This window comes from Rhea pennata, chromosome 1 (assembly GCF_028389875.1).
Source record: "Rhea pennata isolate bPtePen1 chromosome 1, bPtePen1.pri, whole genome shotgun sequence".
In the NCBI taxonomy this organism is placed as follows: Eukaryota; Metazoa; Chordata; class Aves; order Rheiformes; family Rheidae; genus Rhea; species Rhea pennata.
This window is the reverse complement of record NC_084663.1, coordinates 21,642,370-21,665,711: the sequence shown is the minus strand read 5'-3', so window position 1 is coordinate 21,665,711 and position 23,342 is coordinate 21,642,370. Positions and strand designations below refer to the sequence as shown.

Here is a 23,342-nt window from a genome sequence, read left to right as displayed (position 1 = left end):
TCTAAACCAGGAAATTGTCAAACCCTGTCTATAATGTAATGTAGTCACTCACTGCATTGCTGATGGAGCCAACCAAGTGTATGCTCTGGTCACATGAAAGTCTTAGGTAAAGTACTGACTCTGTGGAAGTCAATGCTGACTTTCCTATCGATTTCAGTAGAGTTGAGGCTTCATCTTTGGGGCTTCTGGGGCAGCAGTAGTGCATGCCTTCAAAAATAGCCTGTGCAAACTGAGATTTCTCTATCTGTGTATTTTGTATTTGCAGGTGGTATTTTTAACAGCTTCTGCCATGATGCTCCTGCATCTTTATCTTCTATGGTAATGAAAAGCATGAAGATCTCAACAGTGATGAAATGCATCCAAGGAAGGCAGTGCTCTCTTCACTTAAATGTTAAAGGAACACTGAGTCTGGATGGTAGGAGGCAGATTTGCTACTGAATCATTTTTGTTCGTGTTTTGTTTGTAGCTGTTTGGCCAAATTTTGTTCCACGTTGCAATGTTTGTGTCCAAGCGGTTTTCATGTAATTATATCAGTAAGATTTGTTATGGAATCGTTTAACTAAAATCCACGATAAAGACCTGGTCTTACTCAAGGGAACGAGAACTGACATAATGAGTTCAGAACAACAGAATTTTTACTGCCAATATATTGGCAGTAAACTTTTCCTCTACCAGTTACCCAAGTGTCCTGGTGGCTTTATCTTTCTTGCTCTCTGTCTTACACACGCACACAAATTTCATGTGCCCTGGTAACTCAAACTGATATGAGTGCCTGCCCCAAGAGAAGGAGAAACAGTCCTTGTGTCTGGAGTTATAATTCTACATCTAAATAAAATGAAAGCACTAAGGCTTTCCTGGCATAGCCTATTTTTAATAACACCCTGCCATTCATGTTCTTAGTGTGTTACAATTTAGTATCTTCTGGTGTGCTTCACTCTGAGTTAATGGGCTTAATCATTTGCATAAGAGTTTTCATAGTTAAAGCTTTAATTTAGAGCAAATTGAATCACATCCTTCCTCCCACCCCTATGTGTGTATATATGTAATGTCCCCTTTTTTTCTTTCTAGAGAGATAAAATACATGTGCTTTTCACTTAGACAGAAAACCTAGGATATGGTACATTTTGTTTTAATTTAGTCTTTATTTTTGTTAAAAATGCTGAAATTAAAAATCTATTTTGAACTCATTTCAGAAAATATTCGTGGGCTGGAAATATGTTCTCTTTCACTGGACACACAACAATCTCAGTGCACAAATGTGAGGTTTGCTAGGAAAAAAGGCAAGATGCTTAATGGAAAGAAGGTAGATTCATTTTTTGGTTGTTTATCATTTAAATGTTTATGAGCCTTTGGAGGAAAAAAGAATATATTCTGCATCTCTTTTTCTTTATTCTCTTGTTGACTTTTTGGAAAACTGCAATGAAATGTATGCTTCAGCAGTGTCAGATGAAAGCCAATGAAAACAAAATGACCTTTTATAACCTGTAACTTTGGTTCCCCACCATTTTCATAATTCTTCCAGTTATCTTTCTGCAAGAGAAGATGCCTCTGCAAAGCCTAATTTTCAAATGAAACTTGTTAGCTTTCTTTTTCTGTCCACCAAATTGTGGGGAAGCTTTTGTACCTCCAGTTGCTAGGGAGAGCAATGTCACAAGAACCTTTAAGTGTGTATGTATGATTTAAGTTCTGACATACAAAAATATTTGGGTGCCTAATCTGGTCTAATAATGTCAATAAAACTTATGCATCTGGAAGAGAGCTAAGTGCCTAAAGACTTGTGCATATCTCTAAGCTCATGGTAATAATTACAACAGCAGAGTACAATTTTGTGCTAAACTGAGCCCGGAGCTATTATTACAATTTGCAACTGGAAAAAAAAAGGAGCCATTCTTGACCCACCGTTTAAAAAGAGATGATAGCTTATTTTCAGCAATTGATGGATTACTGTTATAAATCCCATACAATATGGGTTACTTCTTTTGCTTTATAAATGTTGTGTTGATTCCATATGCAAAACTACAGTTTCACTTTACACTCTATATTGCTCAATAATTGAATGTCTCTATATGCAGTGCAGGGCTGGCAATGAATAACCAATAACTTTAAGAATAAGGTAATGTTTATAGGCATGACTCAAAAAACATATTTATGCAGATTTTTTTGGTTCTAGTTCAACAAGTAGAATGGTTACATGTCTTTTACTCTCCAAATATCTTGTACCAAGCAGGAGTATATCCACTGTGAAAAATTAAAAGGAATGAAATAATTACTCGTATCAGTGAGGGAATGACCTGCTATAGTTGGACCTAAATTTTGCCTCCTAAATTACCCCCTCTCTCACGAACTGTTACTGGAATGAATAAATTTGCCAAAATGTTTAAATAGGTATTTTTTCCTCTTCTGCAAGTGTTTATGCCTGTAAAATGCCTATAAACTGGGACTTTTGTTAGTATGAAAGATCATTTTCTTTTTGAAGTTCAGTGAGCATCGGTGAACAACCCTTTCATTAAATGGTATCTGCTTCTTTTACTTTCATAATGCTACAGTAAGTCCAGTTGAATAATCACTATTGCTTGCTTACCTCTGATGAGCAGTGGTCTTCCTGTATTCTAGAAGTCACTCAGAAACTTCATTTTATGTATTTTTCAAACAGGTACAGGTACAATTCAACTGCTTTGAAGTCAACATAGCACAACACATCTATGTGACCATGAAAACAGTACCAAACTACTGTGAAGTGAAGTTGAGTCAGGAATACTATGTTGAAGGTAGGAAAACATCTTTAAAGTGTTGTTTCAAAGGAAAAAAAATGCAAAGCCAAATTACCTTCTGGGATACATTGATCTAAATGACACTGGATCACGCACACCTGGGCCAATGTCTACCAGTTGAAAATCTATTTTATTCTACACTTTCTACATGATTTATTTTGTGCATGCAAATGCCTACCTTACTTTAGGTTGACCCCAGTCTCTGTCTTTTTTTATACTATGCACTTGTCCTAGTTTACCCTCCAGTATTGCCAGGCACATGCTCTGGCTCAGTCTGCGGTTCAGTCCTATGCGCCCTCTCTGCGTAAGATGAAGGCTCTGCTGTCTTTTGGTAGCTTCAGAAATAACTGCAAGGGTCATCCCTTTGAGGAAAGTTTAATAAGAAAGTGTAAAGAAATTTCTTTTTACTCTCAGCTGGCTTTTATCACCTGTTTTCGTGTAACCGGATAAGATAGTATTGTTCCATGTTTTTAAAGTAAAGTGCCTATCACATGCCCATAGAGATGAATTCAGCACTGTTGTGTTACCAAGACACAGTGTGGCTGCTGCAAGCAAGTTGTGGTGCAAAAAATGAAATGGGTCCCCTTGCTCAGTGCAGTGCTCATGCTTGTCCTGCCCCGGCACAGCCTGCGGCCCTTGGTGCAGTATCATCCCTTATACGCACTATCGGATCTGTTACGGCTGTTACGCACCTTCGTACAAGCAAAGCCTCTTCGTATTTAAAAAGCCTTTTGTCTCCAGGATAAACTGGCAGCTTCATTATTGAGGGAGAAATGTACTTTGTGAATGCAGAAGGGAAAAACGAAGTTTTACAAAGCCCAGTTTTAAGCCACTTTGCGTGGAGGAATGAACAAAGGAAAACATTGGAAAATATTGTCCTGGGGGAAAGAACGGTGTAGGGAAATGAAAGCAAAATGTTCAATCCTGAGTTAAGCAAAGAGAGGTGAAAACAGTAGGAAGTGGTCTATGAGCTAATTAGTGTTCTCAAATCAGGCTTTAAGTTACGGAGATACAAACATATTAGTTTTGAAGGTGTCACCTGCCCTCTACTTCCGGCAAGGGAACTAACTGGGGTATTTCTTAAGAAGCCTACAGGGGAATCAGAATAGCAAAAGTTCACAATCGTTTATACCAGTTGAATGAGCCTGGTAAGCTAGTGAAGTGGCTTTCAAGGAAACAATAAGTTACACTATTATTATTATTACTAATAATAAGTAATTATTAGTTATTATAATAGTTAATAGTTAATAATTAGTTATTTTAATAACTTAATTATAAGTTATGATTAGGTCCTGGGTAAAGAAGTGCAGAGCTATAGCCTAGATTTTTGACTTATTTAAACTGCTGATGAGATTTTACCGCAAAAACACTAAACCAGTGAGATAGGATCCTTAATGCAACTTATGACATAATCAGTGTGTGTGGTAAGGATACAAATTCTTTTCAGTGTGTATTTAGAAGAGGATGTTAATCTGTCTTTAAAAAGGGGTGTACTGGACAAGTTTCCTGTTAGGAAGCTATTGGATAGTTTGGCAGTCTGTTTTGGTTTCTGTTTTGCAGATTGCAGAAACAATGATGTGGGAAAACACATTCCAGCCTGTTTGGGTGAGCTGATATTCTATATACATTAAAGCTGTGAAATATTTCTGATGGCCTGTACGATGATATGTTTTCATAGCTGAATAAGCAGGAAAAAAAGTGATGATATGCAACTACTGTTACTTATCATTATCATATAGTTGTATGTTATGTTCTGGAAAATTTAAGTGTTTCTTTATACTGACTTGGAGATGTTAGATAGCAGGTAAAGATATTAACACCCTATTTAATACTTAAACTTTTAAAAACAGGTTTGTGTTCTCCATGCACTTTGCATTACTTGCTACAGATTTTATCTATGGACAAAACTCACATTTCAATTGAAATTATTTTGCCGAATGGCTGTCCTGAGTTTGCAATACTTTTAAATAAAAATAAAATATTAAGCAACCTCCAAATATTGTATTTGTCTAACATAGTTGCATATATTTCCTAAACAATAAAATTGCAACCTGAGAATAATCAGCTTGTGTAGTAATAGTGCTAGGATTAATGCTTCAAATATCTGTAGATGAATTACTTAGGATTTCAAATACTGAGGCTGAATTACAATCAGTAGGTGTCCTGGCACCTCAGTATTGACAGTGCTAATTTAAAAAAGAATAACTTTGACATTTATTCTCATGAAGATCATTATATATCATAAAATAAAATTATGTTCAGGAAAATCTAGATATTAAAAAGGATTAATTCAAACACCCTAGATAAGAATCTATAGATGTTGAATTTCGTCTCCATCAAGTTATGAAATACATTCTGAACATTAAATAAGAAATAATAAAGTAAGAAATATATAAAGTAATAAAGAGATGTAATAATTTCTTATTTGATTTTTCTTTTCTTAGGTGGAAAGTTAGGCTATTATGTAGACCGGGCAAGGAAAGTCGTATCAGTGAATGTATCCAACTTTCCTCGAGATCAAGACTATTATGTCCGTTTATGCCGCAAGTGGTTTATCTGTGAAGATGCAGGGGCATTTGCTGTGGTGAGTTAAAGCTGAAAGTATTGCTTTGTTGAACTAACTGGGGGGACTTGTAAGTAGAAATGCTCACTGAGATCATATTTATAGGAATAGGCCTTCTATATCTTCATTTACCTTCATTAAAAGTTATTTACTATCCTGGACTCATGATCATCTTTTTCATTTCAGATAAAAGGGAAGGAATCCTTAAAATCAGTTTCTCTGAAATATTCTCAGCTACTCCCTTGTCTTTGCATTGAGGTAATACAGTCTGAGTTTGACATATATTGTGCGTCCAATTAAAAAGATTATATCTGGGATCTGTGTCCTAAGCAGGGAAGAAAAATCTATACAGAAGTGCTCTGGATCTAACTTCCTAAGGCTTTTCTAACCTTAAGATTATGCAAATTGAGTTTTTTTTAGGAAAGACAGATTAAAACATGGAGATAAAAGGAAAAAGGAATATAATTCACATTAATTTACAAAAGTATTGTGTAAGACTAATTTGTCTGATATACATATATATATAAAAGCAAAGAAGAGCCAGCAGATTTAATCAGACTGAATTTCAGCAGAGGATTTGCTATAGCATCACTAGGAAACTAGCAGATGAATTAGGGAAACTGGGGGTTAGAACAAGATTTGTAGGGTAGATAAATACCTAGCTGGAGGGGTATTTCAACAAATCCTGTTGAATGGGACAATGTTGACAGGAAAGTTATTTAAGGACCAAAGTTAAAATTGTTCTTATATAATGCTTGCATCAGTGACATTCCCACAAGAAGTGGGTATGTGTTAATAAATTTTGCTGATAATACAATTGAGAAGTGTAACCAAAATGGAGGAGAATCAGGATAGTTGGAGGAGACTAGAGGTCCTGATAGGTGAAATAACTAAAGGAGGAGGAAGTGTAACAGCATCAAGTGCAAGTTCATGCTCTTGCACTAACAACAAAAATATTTTGCTGTAAAATGTGGGTCCTCATTTAAAATGACGATGCTTGAAAAAGATCTGAGTGTAATAGTTTGTAACAGTATTATTAAACAAACGTGATGTAAATGGAAAAAATTGTGTGAGGTAATTCCCATGCTGATAGGAAAGTACAGGCAAGACCTACGGGATACTGTAGACAATTCCTGTACCCATGTTTAAGAAAGATTAATTCAAATGGAAGAGGTAGGTAAAAAAGCTAGAATGTTTGAAGAATAGAGAGATTGTCTTAAAGGAGATTAAAAACACTTGTTTTTATTAGGCTGGTAAAACACATACAAAGAGAAATATTATTGTTGTCTAAGTACACATCAGAAGGGCCTCTTACAGGGAGAAGCAACAGCTTTGTTTAAGCTAAATGCCCATCTGGCCACAGGAATGAAGGGGGATAGACTTCATTCCATGAATAGATTCAGCATAACTACAATATTTTTTCTGATACCCTGAGAAGTGAGATTTTGGACTATCTTTCAGAGAAAGGAACAAAAACTGATCAAACCAATTTAAAATGAGCTTTGTAAGATGTAAAGATACTATGTGACATAGTTTCTCATGGAATTTTGCCATGGGATTCAGCTTGTGGGTTAAGATTCCTAAATGTAGACGTCTAGCTGTAGATATCTACATTTGAATTAGAGATTCCATTTGAATTAGAGACTCTTATGGTCAGCGGACAGCTAGTTAATACAATGGAACCTATAGAGCTGCTGAGCTAACCAAAGGTAGATGCCACCTATAGAGCTGCTGAGCTAACCAAAGGCAGATGCCTATTTTAGGATGAGCTGAACAGCACTGTAGATTCCACTGGCTGCACTTACTAGATCTTCATACGGCTAGGGCACCTCAGTCACATTCAGATGTGTACACTGTAGACACCTAAAATGAGGTATCTTGGAGATGAACGAGGAGCTCTCTTGCAAACCTAGGGGTTTTGTTTTACTCCATTCTGAAAGGTTGGAGGTCACTGAAATAATAGTATTCCACTCAGCATATATACAACAAATTCCATAATGTGATTAGTGCTGGGCAAATAAATAGGAATTGTAGTTTAACAACTGTGAGTAATAGAAAAATTTGCACATGCATCTAAATAATTAGGGCATAGTGACTAAGAAAGGCACAGGTATTTCCAGGATTAGATTAAGTGTTAGTCATTAGATTTTAAGGATATATCTTTTAGCATAAGAAAGGCTAGGAGATCTGATAGTATTAATTAGGTGGTATGTATTGCATTGCTCTTGGATGACTCCTGATACCCCTAGAAAATAATGAGACCGTAAAAGAAATGAACAAAAGTATTAAACTGACAGACTTTCTAAATGAAATTATGCAGAATGTATGACTCAGAAATATGAGAAACATAGTGCTAGAAAGTTTCACCTGGTCTTTCAACTCCAATTCCCAAAATGAAGAACAATGCTATAAATGTCTAGTGCAAAATATCCTCTTATAAACACTTCCCAGAGCTTTATAATAAGCATAGCATCTGTATATTTGGTAAGAAGGTTGTTTTGTCACATTCTGTCTTGAAATGATGAAGACTGGTGTGTCTGAGAACCTCTAGCTAACAATGACTTTTTGGGTTGTAGGGTTGGTTGGCAATTCCAGATGCAAGGAGGACACAACTTTGCCCCTTTGAAAATGGCAAGTATTGTGTGATTACTCTCTGAGGAGTTTCTAGCAGTTTCAGTAGTATGTTGCAATTTGAAATACATCTAAGATGAAAATCATATATTGCAAAACTTTAAGGAAATTGAAATATTGTTTTGTTATACTGCGAATAGATAGATGAAATAACTTTCTTTCAGATCAAGCTGTTCACAAATTTTATGACAATATAAACACTAAGCAACTTTTTTGTAATTTCTCACATTTTCTTAAATCACACACTGACTGGCCAGAAGGTAAAAAGCCACTGAGGTCAGCTTTGGAATGACGATGTTAGAGGAGGGGTTTAAGGAGAGATTTGAAGGAGGTACCTGACACCCGGCTTGAAGGAGGGAACTGGGAGCTGAGAATGAACACATATAAGAGTGATAAAAGAGCAGAGTAGGAGGTATTTCCTTGAATTTTTTCACTCAAAAATCTCAAAAGGTCTTGGGCTTGTGCTGACACAAAAGGGGTGTCTGTGATTTTTAAATTTCTCCTTCACCATTACTCATGATAGGATCACAGATAACCAGGCAATGCAAATTAGTGTGTCTCCTAATTCATTATAGTAGCTATCACAACATTAAGGGCAAGAATATGAAATAAGTGAAGGTCAATAGACAGGAAACAAGTAATAAATGTAAGATTATTTTCAAGCAGTTACTTGGGAGTGTAGTTCCCTTACTTAATGGGAAGTTATTCACATAAAGCTTTCCAGCAAAGTCAAATTTTGGTCAGAGGTGACAGCTGAAAATGAAATCGTCACATTATATAGTTCTTTACTGAAAGATTTCCAAACAGATAGAAAAAAAAAGCAACCTAAAAGTGTTTTATTTTGTTTAACTCAATGTAAGTACAACAATCTTTTCATCCCAGACCGTGCCAAAAAGCTTATTAAGGGATTTTAGCACTTGATTTTTAAAGAACCATGAGAGAAGTTATAAACATCAACCATAACAGCTTATCCAAATTCCATTAAACTGCATAGATATTCACTGTAATTCTCTCACATTCTTGCAGAACCAGTATGTCTCTGTTAAAACTGAAGCAGTCTCCTCTCTAATTAGCCCAGCCTACATTTCTGATGTATTTTATTGTGGCAGAATGCAGTGTTTGTGACACTATCTTCCCTTTGCAGCAGTGGAGTGCAGTTTGACTAAATAAAAAGGGAAAAGGATACTATTTATACAATAGAGAGCATTTACAGGAACACTCAAGCTATGCCTGTAGCTATGTCTATGTCCTGCTGCCAGATCTAGCTTCAGGGTCATCTTCAAAGCAAAGCCTGTTAGCCATCTACAGTATGAATTCCTAAATTCTGTTCCTAGTAGCTGTTCAGCCTGAAGCTGGTTCTCATGGGCACAGGTTGTTTTCTTCAAAATTTTCTCCCATCTCTCCCTCTTTCTTTCCTGTGCTTGGAAAGCACCTCGCTATGCTTCTCCAGCACAGGAGTCTGGACTTGTGAATGCCACAATTCCTTCCTTCTGCTTTGTGGTTCTTTTCCCTCCCGCCCTACCTCAGCTTTTCTCACTGTTGCCCTTGAAAGAGGACTAGCTCAGAAGGCCTTCAGGCTGCTTGCAGAGTATGAGACATGTTTTAGCTCTGGATCAGAGAGGTAAGAAGCCCAGTGGTGACAGCCAAAGCATAGGTTACAAATCGTTAGGTAGCCAGAGGAAGGGCAACCTACGTGCTTTGGCACATCCAGGCTTTCCGAGCTTGATTCAGTCCATTTAGGAAGTTCCAATGGGCAAAAATGATCGGACCCTTTGCTTATAGCTCTGATGAGGAAGATAATATGAGAAATACTGGTTTAAAACTACACTTCAACTCTCCTCCTTCCAGTAACATCAAGGAATTCAGTCTCTAGCACCCAGCTATTTAAAATATAAAGCAGTGTGGAGTTCCAGCTTTCAAGCCAAATTTTTTATTTTTAAACTCTTTCTAAGCTGACAGCTCTGCACACTGGAATATCTAAAGCAGACTGGTTCTTTCCTGGCACGTTTATCACCGATGTAATAAATTTGGAATGATAGTGTTAGCTCTGTAGCAGGAATTAATTAACAGTTGTGTATCAGAAAGAAGCCCCTCTATATAGTAATTCTTTTGTGTTAATTTATGTAAAAAAAGAAAAAAAAAGGAGAGAAGAGCATTTACTGGTTACTAAGCAATGCAATTTAATAAGACTGAGGATGAATGAGAACAAGAAGTAGTAGAAAAGAGTAAAAACATACTTTAAATGAGCATCTTTATTATGAAGTAGATAAACGGATGCCACAAAACAATAAAACAGAAACAAAGTCATTTAATAAGCCAGTGAGCAGGCCTGGAGAAGGCCTGGAGACAAATCAATCTTAATTGTGGTGCTATGCTGTACGAGGATTATACTAACATCTACATTACTACAGACTCCTGGAACATTCAAAATGTACTTGTAAAACTCTGTCAGAACTGCTGGGAACCAGGTCTTTTTAATTCAGAATAAATCTTCTCTAAACATTAGCTTTATAGTACCTATCTGTTTGTTACAAACAGTAGTTGTAAAGAAAGAATTAAAATTTCTACTTCATAGAAAGTTTCAGTATTTTGATATCTATTCATTGAGGAAGAAGGTTGAGATAAGATAGCACAAGGTTTTGCAGAATTAAGAGTTCTGGAAGATTTCTAATAGAAAATATCAAAAGGTTTTGTTTCAGAACATTTCCAAAGGGAAGCTACGTTCTCGAGAGTCATGGGTATTGTTTGTTCAGCCATCTTGAACATCCAAATGGCCAAGTTTTCAAGTTTTTCTCTCACAAGTATTTGCAGGATGTGCAGGTCCTCAGTTAGGAGCCCACCTGCACTGTGCTCCCTCTGCACCTGATGGGCAGAGGATCAACTTCCAGGAGCCTGGGCAGTCCGCTTCAGACCTGAGGTGCCGTTCCCTGGAGATGCCTATCTGGCATCATAGTGGGAGACTGGTGAGACTAAGCTCTTACGCACTTCAGTTAAATACCAACACTTTGGTATGATGAACCCAGGTTTTGCACTGTTAGAACATGTTTACAGTTCTGATTGGGGGAAATGACAAGGAAATGGAAAAGCAATGCTTTTAATTTTAAGCACATATATAGCTACCAGATTTATGAGTGACTTTGATTCATTTTAGACATCTTGAATAATGTTTCCTCTCTTTGTGCACAGATACGAAGGCATTATGGGATAATATTGTTTATAATCCAGTCACACAAACCCTAGCTTGGGAGCCAGCCTGTCCTGTGTTTGTCACGGTTAACTTGTGCAGGTTAATGAAGTCTGACGACCACTGTGAAGATATACAAAACACTTCAAAAAATTCTCTTGAGAAAGTAAGAGACATGTAGATTTTTTCAAACTGTGAGATTGAAAGCTGTGTCTAAATCCAATGCATAATGTGAACAACTAGACTTTGGACTAAGGACAGTTGCAAATTCCTCTCTTCTCTGATACTCAAAACTATTCATAATCATGGTCTGTGCTTGTACAATAATCACATGCTTTATTCAGAGAGCTCAAAATTGTCTAACTCACTATTAGGGAACAGAAAGTGGAGATAGTTGTGAAGCTAGTAATGTTTGCTGATTCCTTGGGGTAAATAGCGTCTGCTTTTCATTTATTGTAAAGGCATGATTCATCTGCCCTGACTTTGCTGCCTTAAAGATAAGTGTCCAAGTCTCAGATATTCATCTCAGATTCCCTTTAAAATAATTAAATGAAGCAGACTTATTCAGAGGATAACTCTTCTCATATGAAGATAGGTATGTAGGGCATGTCAGAGGGATGTCTCTCTGAAAGTGCTTGTTTCTCTTCACTGACTATAACAGTAATCTACTGTGATTAGATCAGGTTTATATATTTAACGTTCAAGGATCTAAAACCTAAGCGAGATGAATCTAAATCTCTTTATATCTTATGTAGGAGGTATAATTGTACCTCAATAGCACATGATTGTTTTTTACACTCTTAAGATCTTTTCAAAGTGCCCTTTTGAACCCAGTCCAACATCTTGAAATTGTGGCTATTGGAAGAGCTGAGTGTCTCAGCTCTTCCTGCACTTATGTTCTAAAACTGAAAAGGATTGTATGTAGCACAAACTGCTTCATACTTCCGTCTGAAGTCTCATGATACTGAATGCACTGGATTTATGATGTTAGTTAGAATTCCCACTTTCCTCTTGAAAAGAAAGTTTCAGGCCTTCCTGATTGTGCAGAGAAGCTAGTAAACTTGAGGTAAAAACTCTAAAAGCAAATAAAACCAAATGTAAATTATTAATTTTTGAAACTTTGAGTCTTATTCTGATGAGATTTGTGAGGGTTGACTCAAGTCTTTTGAATGGTTGGTCTTATAAAAACTGAAGAAGAAACACTGAAAAGATTAGTAACTCCTGGCCAAGTGTTTAGCGTGTATTCAGATTCACTATTTTCTGCCTAAGTTTCAACAAAGCTTTGTTCTTGCAAAACCGAATATATTTAATTTGACACATATGAGTGCTCCCTGTAGGGCTCACCATCTGCTGACAACAAGCACAATTCATTATTTGCAGGAAAAAAAGAAAAAGAAGGAAGTCTAAAATGATGTTGGGCTGGCATTGATCATATTTATGACCCAAAACACACTCTGATATTAGTTTAGTATTAGATGATGAGAGTTTTCCTGTATTTACCCAATGCTTTTAATGGCTGAATATTAATACTCATGGATTGGATGAATTTTTCATTTTTTGTAATTCTTCCTAACAGATCTGATGCTGAATTTAGTCCATTTTTTGGCATGCAACTGTAATAATGAAGAACATCTCCATAGTGAGCTAGAGACCACTGGAGAGATCCTCAGTTAGTGTCAACCTCCCCTACTAAATCTACACGGTGCGGCGCACTCCAATAATATGCACACATACTGACTCAGGCCCAAAAGCTGCAGAATTCTGCTCTGTAATTTGTGTGTCTTGCTCTGTCCACGGCAATGCTGCTTCCTTATCCGAGCTGACTTTTAGGGAACTTTTCCTGTGACTCTCTTGTTGATACCATAGACAAGCCAAAGGACATCCTTTAAGTTGTTCTCAAAAAGTTACAGGAAAGAGATATTACTTCGGTCCTAATGATGTGTGTTATGTGTAGGGCCCTCAGTCACTTGAGTGACAGTCACTTAAGCAAGGTCACTTATACAGGTAGTAATTGCTTATTAGATGAGGCTTTTTATGTTGAAGTCCTTGGAGGTTTAAGTGGTGGTGATTCATGAAAGAAACATTTTATGAGTCAGTTAAGTGACTGTCTAAAATTCAGTCTATGTTTAAGTTTTTTTCTTGAATAGGGATACTGAAAATTGAGAATAGCCTCAATCGATAGCCTCAATTCAACAGCACTTTTGAGAATATGTTTACCTGTTTTGCTGACCTGGTGATGTGTGGTAAATAAGGTCCTGGAACAAGAAGACTGCGTAATCAGAATTACGTAAGCAAGCCATCACAGAAGCAATTGATTTAGCTCTACCAGATCAGAATGACTGTCAAAAATGCCACATGTTACAGATAGAAGCAAGTGATTTATTCAGTAACCCAAGGTAGTGTTATATCTTTTACTAATTTATATATACTATTTTATGTGATTAACTCATTGAGATATTTATACAGGAAACAGAGCAGTTCCTTTCTCAGTAATAAAATCCAGAACATTCCAGACAATGAATTTTGTGAACTAGCTAATGAAGCTAGCTAATGCTGAGTGCTCTCTTTTCAAGCAGGTTAAATATTCTCGTGTAGACACTCACCCAAGGCTTTGCATGAAGGTAAAGTGATTTTCTTGTAAATAACCTATTTACTGCCTTTCCTTCTGTTAGCTATAAAAGAAGGGATTGTTAATATTCTTTATCATTAATGTTTTCTTTTACATCTTGATGAGTAGGAAGTAAGAATGAAGGAAATGTGAAAGAGTAAATTAAAAGGAGGTTCTTTGGAGGTGCAGGAGAAATGATAGATATGACAAAAATCAGATTGTGCCACAATTTTTTTCTGCTTAAGACAAGCAGAGAAAATGTTTTAGGTCACACACTGCAAACTCTAAAGCATGTATTAAAGTGTAAAGCTTTCTATATTAAATATTTGACAATAAAGATGAATGATTGTTGTGCTACATTTATTGGAGTACCTTTTATTGTTCTAGTTTGCAAAAAAATGCTACATAAAGTTAATCTAGACATATTATTGGTTTCTTTTAAGTTTTGGTACTTTTAAGTCAATGGAATTGCATATGTAGCAATGTCTGAAGAACCTGGGTTTAGCCCAGCCCAGTTTAAATCAAAGGTCAGAAAATACCACAGAGCATGAAAGCTATGGATTTACCTTCTGCCCAACTGGAATGCAGCGCTCATCTCTAATTGAGATTCAGACCCACAGATTCAAATTGAAAAATCAGTTTCCCTAACAGATTTCTCTGCTTTCAGTTTACAACCAAGCAAGGCTCTTGGGTTAAATGTCCATTTGCTCATGGAGAATTCCCAGGTAAATAATTGTTTTATTACATAATATTAAGTTGTGAAAGATACTTAAATCAATCTCTAGACATGAGTTTTCTCCATTAAACAAGTTTTGTCTTTGGTCAAGTGTTCAAATCATTGTAGCTTGTAATTTATAGCAAAGAGATTTGACAGTTCATTACTTCTATGTATAAAGTCCCCAGCATATCCAGCGCTTATTAGTATAAAAAGTAATCTGTTGAAATCAAGATAGTTACTTGCATGTTATTTGATTGTACTCAACTAATTAAAATAGCTTTTATTTTAAACACAATGATTTTAAATATAATATATGGTTCCTGTACATCTAAAAGTAACTCTTTTCCCCTAAATATTAGCTTGGAAAATGAGAGCTGCTGCAGTGGCAGAACAGATACAAGTTTTCTTCACATCCCAAACCAAGGCACAATTCTTAGTGCTGGTGTGTAACAGGACGCAGCTGGCCTCATGTGAATCTGTTGGGATGCGCCAGTCGGTCTCTGTGGTCTGTATATATTATTTCTTATGTATTGTAAGCCTTCTTAACTTGTTTAACTGTATTCGTTATTATTCGATTTATCACTCTGCAGCCTGAATGCATTAATAAGCCCATGCATGTACATATTGGAACAATTACTGGAACATATTTAAAGTATGTAGTTCTAATTCTGATTGTGCACTGGAGAAAGATATAAATAAGAATGTTGACGTCAAATGACTCACATCAAAGGAAGTGACTACTGAGTGAAACACTGATATTCTTTTAACATCATTTTTGTAGTGTAGTATTATGTACATAGGAAATGGCACTGTTAGCATTTCTTATATGGGTCACTGATGCAGCAGACCTGGCAAATTTCACATCATGAAATGTAGGACTTAAAGCATAGTTCCACAATGATCTCAAGCCACTCTAAATCCCATGGCTGCCAAAACTAACTCAGCACACAAAAAGGTAAGTTTTCAGTCAAATTAGCTTTTTGATTTATCTGTGTGACTACATAACTGCTTCTTCCAGCAAAAGTGAGGGGAGAGAGGGGAAAGACTGTGGGAGTATTCCTGTTTCAGACAGCAGTTACTCATGAAATGGGAGTTTCATTCCTCTCTTGCAACTAAGCCTGTATCTCATACATTTTCAGTGCAGTTTGGTGGCTTGCCCTTGCCCTTCCACTGTGCATGCCAGAGTTATCTTGTTGGCCTGATCTGTGATCTACTGAGAGGTACATCTGGAAAGTGGGATCAAAGAGCAGAAGAGTGGCATTATCCTTCAAGTAGGAGAATATTGGAAATATTAGAATAGGTCCTAGGAGTTACTAGAACCGCCACGCTGACAGGAATCCTTCTGGTTTGGCAGCTAGCTTCTCAGTAGCCTTATGACTGTCCCCAGATGTGTGTTCTTGTTGTGTGCTCCATCTGCCACATGTATGAGATGCCACGCAATGGATGGAGAAGCTGAGAAATCTCTATGTTGTGATTTCTGTGGTTCCTATGTTGTGATTTCTGATTCCTGCCTGTGCTCACTGACTTCAGTGTGCTTTAGGGGGCTCAGGGAAGACAGGAGCATGCTATAGCTCTTCCACTTGTACCCTTTTCAGGATGTATTCCAGACATACTTTGCCGCTGTGTACAGGTATGAGCTGCAACTGTGTGATGTTTTTCCAGTACCTCTGCTGCTTTCAATGCACAAGGTGCATATACCCCTGTAGTAAGGGGGTAGTTGTCAAGTAGGCAGCCATAAATCAGCACTTCTTAAACTTCAAGGAGGTAACACTGAGAGCTGAATTTATTTTCTAATGAATGATTTTAGGTTTTTATTACACACCTAGCTCTGAGCTTAACAGAGAAGCTGTTAAAGCAGGATTTCCCAACTCTGAGCTTACTTTGTTGCACACTCTCAAGTGAAACACGCTAACTAGCCCTGTAGGAGATCCCAGAGCTGCATAATCGCTGAGAAAGAAGGCCTGGGAGAAAACAGCTCTCTTAATCAACTCAGATCACAGAGCACACTGGTGGGACTAGTAAGAGTCTGTCCTAAGGGGCAGGATATCTGGGGAAATGCTGTATTACTGGCAGAGGTGGAGATCTGTATAGTAGAAGAGTTGTCAAACATTGGCACTACCCTTCATCTGGCTTTTTTCTGAATAAGATCTGCGCAATTTAGACCTTCTGGTTTTAGAGGTTCCCTATGTGAATTGATAGGTAAGAAGAGTAAAGAGAGAGCACTGAGAAATCACAGCTAGGTATTGTAGCAGGTGTTTCATGAGGGCACCGATGCATTTAGAAATGCTCATTTTATTCCCATTGGTACAAGGCTGTTGTATCCTCTTCTGCTGTGACACCGTGGGAGCTCACCTAAGTTACATACAGCTGCTGTGCAACACCATGAGCAATATACACAAATTTTCATTATGACTTAACTCTGTGTTCCCAGAAACAAACCTTTCTTCTCTGCCTACTAGTCCCTATTCAATACTGTTGCAGTAAGACCACATTGGCCTAACTTACCCCAAATTTCTTTAGGAGTTTTGCTGCATTAAGGAGAGCAATGTTAGGGCGTGTAGTTATTAGACTAACATATTCTTTTGAGGACAAACCATAAACAGTCATATTTTAAGTGGCAGGACAGTCATTTAGGACAACCATACCCTAAGGCTGAACTTGTTCTCAGTGTAAAATGTGATGGGAAATCTGCAAGAAATGCAAATAAGTGGTCTTTCCTTCAAGTTCATGAACACTAGAGAAAAGAAGTGAAGATGCTCAGTGGCTAACAGTGTCAGCAACCATAGGGTTGGTGTCCTCCTTTATGATACTTGATTAAATGCAGGAACATCAGCCTTCTTCCTGTGCCTCACAAACTGTGGTTGGCAAAACTACATCAGCTGCATATGGTCATTGAGACCCAGGGAGAAAATAAATAACCTTCCACTAGGAATATACTGTATTAATTTTCTGAGGCTTTGAAACATGTAGCATTATTGGCAAATGAACCAAAGAGCTGGAGAGAGACAATACATTTTCACTGTCCCGAGGTATGGAAAATAATAGTTTTCCGCTTTGTTTTCATTAGGGAGATTCATTATCAATCACTATGTCACGGGAAATGTGTGCGTCCACAATTTGCATTCAGGTATGTGTCTTGATTTTTGCCAGGTGCGCTGTACAAAATAAACAAGTTATCAAAAAAGAAAAGAAAGAAAACCAGCAGGCACTCTTGCAACTTCCTTCTTCTGGCCAAATCTGACTACTCTGTAAATGAAGCTGGCAAAGAGCATTATTTATAGCTTGAGGTGCTGCCACCACCTCTTGTTGAGATGATATTAATTAACACAGAAGTTGTTCTCCTGATCTTGCTGCTTTGTTGGTGGCAGATACAGGGATACCAACAGGAAATTGCTAATCCTGTCTTTATATATCGCTTTGGAATAAAAAGTTAGTCAAAAGATCCAAGTGAATAGCAGATGAATGTTTCAAAAACTGGCATTAACTGAAAAAGGTTAGGCATAGTAAGCAGTACAGTGAGTATGTAGTGTGCTAGAATTAGCACTCCTGAAAGCAGAGCTGAGCAAACTATTTCTGACTTTTTTTGCACACTGTGTAACTGAACTTTATTAGACAATGTTAATAGAAAATGAACATGAAGCTGATATGTTTGGTCCTGCTCTGGAGTGCAGTGATCTCGGCAGACCGTGGGACACCGGACTGACAGCTAGAACTGGGAGGCCCCAGCAATTGCCTGGAAAGGCCCTTGTCAGCTTCACCTTCTGCTCCTTGGAAGAAAGGCACGAGATGAAAGTGAGCCTGACAAGAGCCGTCTGGGCGGTGGAATGTTTCTTTCTCCAATGAAAAAACAGATTTGGTGGCAAAATTGATATTTTCCTGCCTAAATAGTCTATTGTGTAAATAAGACATTATCTGTCAGAATACAGTTCTGCACAAAAGAATTGTAATTATCCTTTATAAGCCTAAAGGTGATTAGACTTGCTAAATGTACACTAAACCACTAGTGCATTTATTTAAAAACAGATTGAAAATGCAGTCAGCTGAGTAAACAAGTAAAGCAGTGCTCATTTTGCCAAGACAAATGTTCAGCACTAGTGTGCTGAAAGGGGAATAAGACTTAATTCTTTCTTTTACAAGGGCTGGAGGACAGATGTAGATTATTCAGTTCCACTACAGATCTGTGATATCCACTGTGGTAAGTATTAATGATAACAAAAGAAAAATTGGATCTTGATTGCATAGAAGAAAGCATCTCAGATGCAATGTGTTTTTACTGGTAGACTGACATGGGATTCATCTGACCAGATATGGATGACTATATGTGAGCTTGATACGCTCAGCTTCCTTTATAGACAATGGACTCATATATGTAAACTAGCTTTTAATTAGCTACTGCAAGGGCAACTTCTGTAGCTGTTTGTTTTCCCTGCTTCCTGGGTGAATTTTTCAGCCTGTACCAAGTTCTGGGCACCACACCAATATGTACCTTGCAGTGAGTACATGGGACAACTAGTTAAAAACAGTCCCTGGCAAGTAGACGCACAGTGCTGTCATTGCAGTGGTTGCAGCACAGCCCTACCGTTAATTTTCCACCTCTGCAAATGGGACAGTAGTAATTCTGTCTACTGCAGAAGTACTGTGAGGATAATTTCTATTATGATTTGAAATATACTCAGAGTAAACAGAGGTTTGAGGACTTAAGGTGATGCCCAGAGCAAGGATGCATTCATGAGCTTAAAACTAAGTTTAAAGGCAGTAAAGCTGAGCACTGCCAAAAAAAACCCCACTCAAACCCACCCAAAAAATCTGCCTTCCTCCAGTTTGTTGTACACATGGCAATTCCTAGGACAGATTTTCTCAGTACTTACTTCATGGTTAACTATAGCTCAAGCTTTGAAAGCCCAATACTAAAAAAGATGAGGCCTGAACTTGTAGTGTGACCCCCATTCTCTGGGCAAGCATCTGCCTAATGGTAACCTAAGGTTTCCTATCTACTTAAAAACTCCTAACAAACCCACTTAAGGTGAATCAGTTAAATACTCCATTGTGATTCATGTAGTCTGGATGCATCTTCCTTATTCATATTTTCCACTCAACAAATGTGAAGCATGTGACAAAAGTGTATAAAATAATGAAATGTTCTAGAGGTGGCACTCTGGGAGTTCCCTTCTGCCTAACAGCAGGAGTGAATGAGCCTGTACACTAAATGAAAATGGGGAACACTCAAACCTGACTAAAGAACCTTTTGGATACAGCATTTGGATACAGCATTTGATTAAAATGTGGAATTTTCACAAGTTTTTTTGTTCTGATGAAGAACTTATGTAGATTCAGGGAAAAAAAAGAAATTGTGCATATCAAGAGCATCAGAACTGTAGTATGTGATTGGTATGTTTGTTACATGGAGCATTTTAACCTCATGCTCTACAGCTTCTGCCAAACTGCACGTTTTTTGGATAATACAATCCACATGTAGCGAGTGGATGGTTCCACCTCTGCCCGCTGGTCAGGAAGGGGTTTTTGATACTTTCCTCTGTAGCTGCTGCTACTGGTCAGTGTTAAAGATAAAGCACTGAATTAGGAGTTTGGGTCATTGCTGTAATTCCTGTGTTCTTAATGACTCATTAAGGCCATCAACTGCCCTTACATTCAAGATTTTGAATGTAACAGGAATAGCGTTACTACTAAGGAATTTCTTAATTCTCAGATTCTTATTTTCTGTAATAAAGACATTTTTTCAAGCATTAGCTTTTCAGAGTCATGAGATGGAAGTTATCTAAAGGCCATATCACTTAGAGTGATAATTCTTGTACTGAGATCCTATTATGATTGTCCTTGAACATAAAATGTTAACAGGTACAATCAACATAGGCTGACGGGAATGTTAAATGTATGACTCATCCATGATTTTTGACAAATTGGATTATACAAAATGTCAAAGTAAACGACCACTAATCCTATAATGGTATAGTGAATGTATTTATTGTATATGCTTTTGTGAAATGGAAGCTTACATTATGAAATATTACTGTTATTAAAAATACCATGCAGCATCAGTTTGCAAAAACAATGGCGGTATTATTAACATGTATTTTACTCCTCAAAATCAGGATCCCAGTTTTATAAAAAACACTGTAGCTAACTATCATGAAGCCAATTCTCTTTCCAAACAGAAGAAAAGTTTTCTATCATATATAATGTATTATACTGTAATTTATTGTATTTTTCTATCAGCAGCTGTGGTTTGGAATTAAAATGACCTAACTCTAGAGAGGATGGAAATAATAAAATCCTTTTTTGGTGTTTGATGGAGAGGCAAAATTTTGTGTTCTTTTTAAATTTATTTTTCCTTTGGACAGCTTTCTAGATTCTGTTTAACATACGCAAACATTTTGAGGCATTATTTCAACTTAAAAAAAAAAAGTATTCTGAATGAACCAACAACCGTAATCAGTTAATATGAAAATGAATATATGGACTATAATGAAAAAAATGGCAATCTACATGTGAACTTGTTTCTTCAGGTTTTCACAGAGAGACATATAGTGATGGAAGCCCAGCAAAGGCCATGAAACACAGGTATCCAACCTCTCCAACTGATAGTCAAAAAGTGTTCAAGAGGTGCTGGTTAACTCTGAAAATATATCATTACCCTCTCTAAAGAGGGGCAATGTCTGAGTGAACTTAGCACTTGGCAGCAAGGATATCAGGTTCTTGTCTCTCCCCATTTCTTGTTCCCCCTGAAACTACTTCTTCCTTCTGTGCTCTTCTTCTCTCTGTATTGCATGGCAATGCAGTCTGGCATCAGGGGTAGTAGGACTTCCTTGCTGCAGAAGAGGAAGTCAACCAAAGGAAGGGTGAAGGTGGTGAAACAACCTTCAAGAACCCAGGAATAATTTGATTTGCTGACCATGATATTCATATTATTAGCACCTGCCTCATGCTCCCCCTGGTCCTTGCAGAGAAATCATAGTCCCCTCTGCACTCTTACACACTGGAGAAGTTCCCTCAGCTGTTCCAGTGCTTTCTTCCATTCTCATAGCCCTCTGAGAAACAGCAATATTTAGCGCATAAACAAATGAGGTGGGCCATAGAAATTAATGCCACCAACAGATATATGATTCGGTGGGACCCTGTGCTCTTCAAAGAGCTCTTCCTTTGAGGGTACCCCACCAGAGGCAACGTAGAGCAGTGGCTATTTTACAGCATATGGCCTGATGTGTCATGTCCATCTCATGCCATGTGATGCTAGTGAAGAAGATGCTGCACCTGAAATCTGCTCCAGAGGGAGCAGAGATATCCAGAGAAGCCTTTGTACAAAGATAGGGGAAAAAAATGCAGCCTTGAAGAAGTCATGGTTTCTGATCTTTGATTGGGAAGGTTGAGAAGGTGCTTCCATCTTTGACTTGAGGCAGTCTTTTCCTCTTTTCCTTGTCAGAAGACACCATTCAGGATGAAGTATGCTGTTTTTGTTCATTTGTTCATGTCAGTATTGTTTGGACTGCAAAAGTCAAGTCCTAAAGCTGTAGAAAAATGGTTAGATTTATTATTAATCCCAAACATATATGAATGAAATGAAATCTTTTTCACTTGAGGAAAAAAAAACAATCTTTAATTTTCTGTTTTTTCCCTAGAATGAAGAGTGTGCATTCCTTGCATTGAAGATGGATACAGGTGAATTTACCAAAACATTTTCAAGATCCTTAGATCTCCTCAACATCAAGTTGTCTTTTGGTGTGACTTGCAAACCCTCTGTAAGTTGTTGTCTCTCATGTTAATAGTTTCTGCTAACTACTGTGGGATTATTCTCATGAGTGAAAAACTTAGCAAGTTAAGCCTATTTTAACATTTCCAACAGAAGCTGGATTATGATTCCTCATTTCCCAGTATTTCAAAAACAAAAAATGTCTTAGATCATGTAACCAGATAATCAGGTTCACATTTTCTTTCTAAATTAATGTTTTATATATAATGTGCTATAAATGGGCACTTTCTTAGTATCTTGTGTTTCTACAGAATGACTATTTCAGACTTCCTTATTTGTAACCTTCCTTTTTAAGCCATAAGCAAAAGTTTTTGGGAAATAAAGAAGAATAGAGGAAGATTTTTTCAGCTTTGTTGCATTATCCTACCTTGTATTTCCTTTGTTTTCTGATGCCATTCTGATGACCTCACTGTGAGAGACTGTATTCCTGAAATCTATCTAACAATAGCCTTCTGTGTTGTTTGCATTTGCATTTGACTTGGAGAAAACCTTCCTACTTGTCTGAGGAGGAACAAGTCTTTGGTTTGATAGCTATTTAAATGTCATGTGGAAATCCAGCCTAGAAGGAAAGTGTTTAATGGAAAGAATTGAAGTATTTTTTTTCTCATTATATCAGTATTCATACTCAACAGTTGAGAACAATATTACACACTGTACTGATTATCAAGCATTTGGCCTTTATTTCGCTGAATGCTCCTGTCAGCCGTCCTTACTTCCTGTTGTGTAACAAGGAAATAAAGTCAAGTAAAAGATGAATAATGACAAATCCTGAAACTATGTGGAATTGCTCATGTAGGATCAGGGAGAAGGGTGGAGAGTGAAGATCTGGAACAAGACGCTGATCAATAATAAAAAAAATGTTTTCCATCTGAATGTGTTTTTTATTTTAAGGCTTTCAAAGAGCAATTTACAAAAGAAAAATATGGTGTTAAAGACATATCTGCAGTGTTGAAAACTTGGTTTACAAGGCGCTCTTGAGAGGACAAATTCTGCCTGGCTTCTTTGATGTCAAATCTTCTTTGTGTGAAGTGCACATGTATTAGATATATTGCTATTCCATGTAGTGCTACAGCTCCAAAACCAGAGGTGGCTAGGCAGCCTT

General features: G+C 37.2%; 1 protein-coding gene across 1 annotated transcript in view; it reads left to right on the top strand.

The window, feature by feature from the left end:
* Positions 1-23,076, top strand: part of IL17REL (interleukin 17 receptor E like) — a 45,853-nt gene extending 22,777 nt beyond the window's left edge. The window contains exons 3-17 of the mRNA XM_062600050.1: positions 266-415; positions 1,194-1,303; positions 2,654-2,768; positions 4,332-4,376; positions 5,216-5,355; positions 5,521-5,592; positions 7,911-7,965; positions 11,152-11,315; positions 13,723-13,770; positions 14,425-14,482; positions 14,835-14,980; positions 17,543-17,602; positions 18,613-18,670; positions 21,000-21,054; positions 22,110-23,076. Coding sequence (XP_062456034.1) covers positions 266-415; positions 1,194-1,303; positions 2,654-2,768; positions 4,332-4,376; positions 5,216-5,355; positions 5,521-5,592; positions 7,911-7,965; positions 11,152-11,315; positions 13,723-13,770; positions 14,425-14,482; positions 14,835-14,980; positions 17,543-17,602; positions 18,613-18,670; positions 21,000-21,054; positions 22,110-22,137 — 1,304 coding nt within the window. The 3' untranslated portion in view covers positions 22,138-23,076. The remainder of the gene's footprint in view (positions 1-265; positions 416-1,193; positions 1,304-2,653; positions 2,769-4,331; positions 4,377-5,215; positions 5,356-5,520; positions 5,593-7,910; positions 7,966-11,151; positions 11,316-13,722; positions 13,771-14,424; positions 14,483-14,834; positions 14,981-17,542; positions 17,603-18,612; positions 18,671-20,999; positions 21,055-22,109) is intronic.
* The last annotated feature ends 266 nt before the right edge of the window (positions 23,077-23,342 follow it).